A 3912-nucleotide genomic window follows, 5' to 3' on the forward strand; every position below is an offset into this window, starting at 1 on the left:
CAGCTAGGCCGCCTCGTAACCGCTTCTGTGCTCTTCGCAGGCACCGACCGTCACGAGCTAACTTCCTGGAAGAGCTTCCCCTCCATTTTCAAGTTCTTTACCGAAGCCTCTGAGGCCAAGACCAGTTCCCTCCAGCCGGCGCTGACGCGACGCTCCCACCGAATCAAGCACGAGGAGCTGTAAGAGCAGAGCGAGCGAGCTGGGGGAGGGGACGAGACGGAGCTGCGCTCGCGCGAGCGTCCACCCGTCTTCCCGCTGCTGGGTGTTGGCGAGCGGACTCCCAGCCCCTCATTAGATTGTTTTCTTCCTAGAGCACAGGGTCGTGATGTATACATCTAAATAGCGTTTTGCATTATTTCTAGATGAGTGCAACTGTCAAAGCAATATGGGTTCACTGGTCGTGCTTCCTACGGGCTGAGCTCGGGCTGGGCGCTGCCCGTCAGCGCGCAGATTAAGGCTGACAGCGCCCGGCCCCGCGCGGCCGGCGCGGCTCTAATTGCCCTGACGGAGCCCGCGCCGGCGCGGCCCGGCCAGCGGCGTCCGCGCGGTCCTACAACCCTCGGCAGCGCAGCCCCCGCCCCCGTTCACGTTGATTTTGTGCCCCCTCTGAGCAAACTTTTATTCTAAACTTCAGACTTCCGTTTTAAATAGATTCCCCCGCCCAAGGGCGTATTATGCCTCTCTTTAAAGAAGTCTGTGTTGTGTGTGTGGTGGTTTGGGGGCTTTTCACCCCACCCCACCCCCGCAGGAAAGCCACATTTAAATTGAGGCACGCCAATGTCGTGATGTGCTGTGTCGTTTGGGGAGTGCAAATTGCTCTCGCTCTAACGATCTATTTTCATTTTCAGATCAGAAGAAAAACTGCACATAGATCTGTAAAGGATCGCATCCACATAACCGCCGAAAATCCTGGCTAGTTTGAATATGAGATTTTACAGAAGTCTCTTAATTACAGAAGGGGCTTTTTCCGGCCAAAACCTGATGATGAGCAGTGTTTTAAGTACAAGTATGAAAAATCCCATTTTTCAATGGACTTTCCAATGTATCATTAAAATTGACTCCTTTTTAATTGTGTGCCCTGAGAAGAATTGCAATTTAGAGGACACTCTAGTTCTGTTTTCCTGAATTCATGTGATGAGAGTTTGTGTTTGCTGCTGCTGTGCTTGTGAATTCTAAGGAGAAGGCGCTATCACGGAGTTAGGCCTTTTAAGGATAGAAATCTTTATTGCCATCAGAAAAATGAGCCTGTAGGCTCTCAGATGTCTTTTCTTTCTGAAAGGCTATAGGGAGCTAAAATGATCGTTTTAGTTTTCATCTCCAACGAAAAGAGAGAGAGACCTCTTGTGAAAGATTTTCTTCTCGACTTAGTGGAATAATTTTTTTAGCGTTCCAATTGCTTTGTAGGCTTTCGCCCTACAGTTTCAACAGTTTAAGTATTTTAATCAACCTACGTTCTGGCCAACACTGTGAAAAATAGGAGGTAGCATAAGTTAAGATTTTGCTGACATTTGAATGGATATTTTTTAATTAACATTGTCAAATTTTAGTTGCAGGGAGAATTTAATTGCTTAGTAAAGGATTTCTGATAGATGAAGACTTGAATTTAATATTTTTCACCATTTAAAAAATGATACTCAACCATTAATATGCCTGTCTTATTTGAAGATGTGATAAATGTACCCAAAAATACTTAGAACTGACACCTCAGAAAATTTTACCTTAAAATCAACCCCTTCATAGATAAATGTTTTTATAAGTCCACTTCAGCGATTTTCAAAATCTTACTATCTCTTACTGTATTTGTCATACAAGTACATTAATTAGGTCTTAAAATTTGATGACAAATTAAAATGACCTTTTTTTCAGTGGTTATGTCAGAATATCTTTTGATGTTACTTAAACAGAAACGACAGAGGAGGAAAAATCAAAATGGCTATTTATCCAGCTCCTGGATGATTTTAAAATGTATCACACCCAGGATGTCCAGTGCATTGGTCTGTGATACCGACCCTTTTTCTGCGATCTTTCCGATTTTAGAAGTCATCGTAAACTCTGTAAAATAATGGCATCTTCCCATGAGAGGCTTTGAGAATTAATATGAACTGAATATATTTTCCAAAGTATTATAAGAAAAGTGTTCACAGGAAACCAATTCTGCAGCCTTGCTATTTTAAATCAGCACTTGTGCTACCCAGAATTCATGAAGCTTGTGCAGCTGAATGAGAGGAAAGTAAATGTGCTCAGTTTATAAAGCCAGACCACCTATTTCTTCCCTTCCACTTCTTCACCATTCTTTTTAAAAACTTGTGCATCCAGCTAATGTAAATCACTGTTTAATTGCCTTTCAGACTTTAAAACTACTAGGTTATCAAGGCTTGTTTAACTATCTATAGAGGGCTATTTGCAAACTTAAGTTGTGTAAATGTGATTTCTACTTGTGGATCTGAGCTGTGGCCACCAGGTGAGAGCTAAGCAAACTATCTCAGACCACCAACTAGTAACTGATCAGTCTGCTTGGAATGTGAAATTTTTTTTAACCTGTTGATGTAAATGTAATATTCACCTCAAATTTCCCAGACTAACAACAAGCAATGGGCAGTAGTTGCCTGCTTGGGGGTGGCCAGATGTTAACGATAGTTCTGATCTCATCTTCTCCCCATTTTTGTGTTTTTAGACAGGTTTTAGGGAGAGTAGAGATTTAGAGTAAGGATGCAGGCTTTTTGCTTTAATTATGTATTTAGTTCTTAGACAAATGGAATGGGAAGAAAGGAACGATTGATAAATCTTAGATTTAAAGTAGTCAACAAATCTTGAAAACCACATACTGCTTGGGGCTTTATAAAGATGCCTTTCCATGGGATTTGCTCAGTCTGTAAAACTTTCATGCGTCTGTGAAGGGAGTAGAATGCTACCTTGTGATCATTGTTCTTTTCTCAAGTTCCTGCCCTGCGCTTCAGCCTGTGCTACAGTATTGTTGGTCTGAGAACAAGTTTGAAAGCACAGGAATTTCTTATCGATTATATATTTCTGTTTATCATTTTAAATAAAAAAGAATTTTCCCAACAAACTGGTGTATTTTTCTTGCTCTGTGACGTTCATTTCTTCACCAACTTGAATGGAGTTGGATAAAAGCAGAAACATGAATAATGGTGAGTCCCTTTAGCTGTTGCTGTTACTGTCATTGCTGCCGGAGTGATATCTCAACTTGCGTTGGGTCACTATTTGACTTGCGCCTTTCTCAAAGCTAACTTTTCTTTGAAGATATTTTTTCTTATTATTGAAAATATCTCCTCAAGCAAGGAAATATAAACAACTCTTTACCAACCTGTGGCTCGATCAAATAATCTATAATATACTATAAATAGATGTGTGCTCCTTAAAGAGTCTGATGAGATAAAATTGCTTCCATGTTTCTACATTTCTTGAAGTATTATGATCAATCTGAAAGTAACTTACTTGCACTTACTTAATAGCTAGCTATTCTTTCCTTAGAATCTTATAAGTCCTCTGAGAGAGTGTGGTTGACAAGCTATGCTAACTATATTATTTGGTCTGATAGACTAGAGCATCCCCCCCCCCATATTTCTCTGGATTATCTAGAATTCCAATCCAAACACATGTATGTCTCCTGTTATAATCATAGTTGGTACTGTAAATTGACAGGTTCCTGTTGCTGCCTGCATCTTAATTTGTTCAAGAAAGATGATTACCGTAGTACTCAAAAATCTTTTAAAAATTCTAAAAAAAACTGCTCACGCATCTGCAGAAGAAAAAAAGTCTTTGAATGTGCAACATTCTCATCTTTGAAATACAGGTGCAGGGGGAGGGGAAGACAGTGGCGGTGGTTATTTTATGATTACTTATTAGGCGCTGTAATAATGTAAAATAAAAGACTCCAGGAGGTATTCGCTT

At 40.6% G+C, this 3912-nt stretch overlaps 1 protein-coding gene across 4 annotated transcripts in view; it reads left to right on the forward strand.

Moving 5' to 3' along the window:
* FAM172A (family with sequence similarity 172 member A) overlaps positions 1-3067 on the forward strand; it is a 510254-nt gene extending 507187 nt beyond the window's left edge. For 3 of the 4 annotated variants that reach the window (XM_045285068.1, XM_045285069.1, XM_004703482.2), the window contains 2 exons: positions 41-179; positions 849-3067. In XM_045285068.1, the coding sequence (XP_045141003.1) occupies positions 41-179; positions 849-879 (170 nt within the window). In that variant the 3' untranslated portion in view covers positions 880-3067. Of the gene's footprint in view, positions 1-40; positions 186-848 lie in introns of those variants that run through there. The other variant, XM_004703483.3, reaches the window with a different exon arrangement.
* Positions 3068-3912: the final 845 nt, after the last annotated feature.

The sequence above is a fragment of the Echinops telfairi genome, unplaced genomic scaffold (assembly GCF_000313985.2).
Source record: "Echinops telfairi isolate 266 unplaced genomic scaffold, ASM31398v2 ScPeMD7_7469;HRSCAF=8507_1, whole genome shotgun sequence".
NCBI lineage: Eukaryota > Metazoa > Chordata > Mammalia > Afrosoricida > Tenrecidae > Echinops > Echinops telfairi.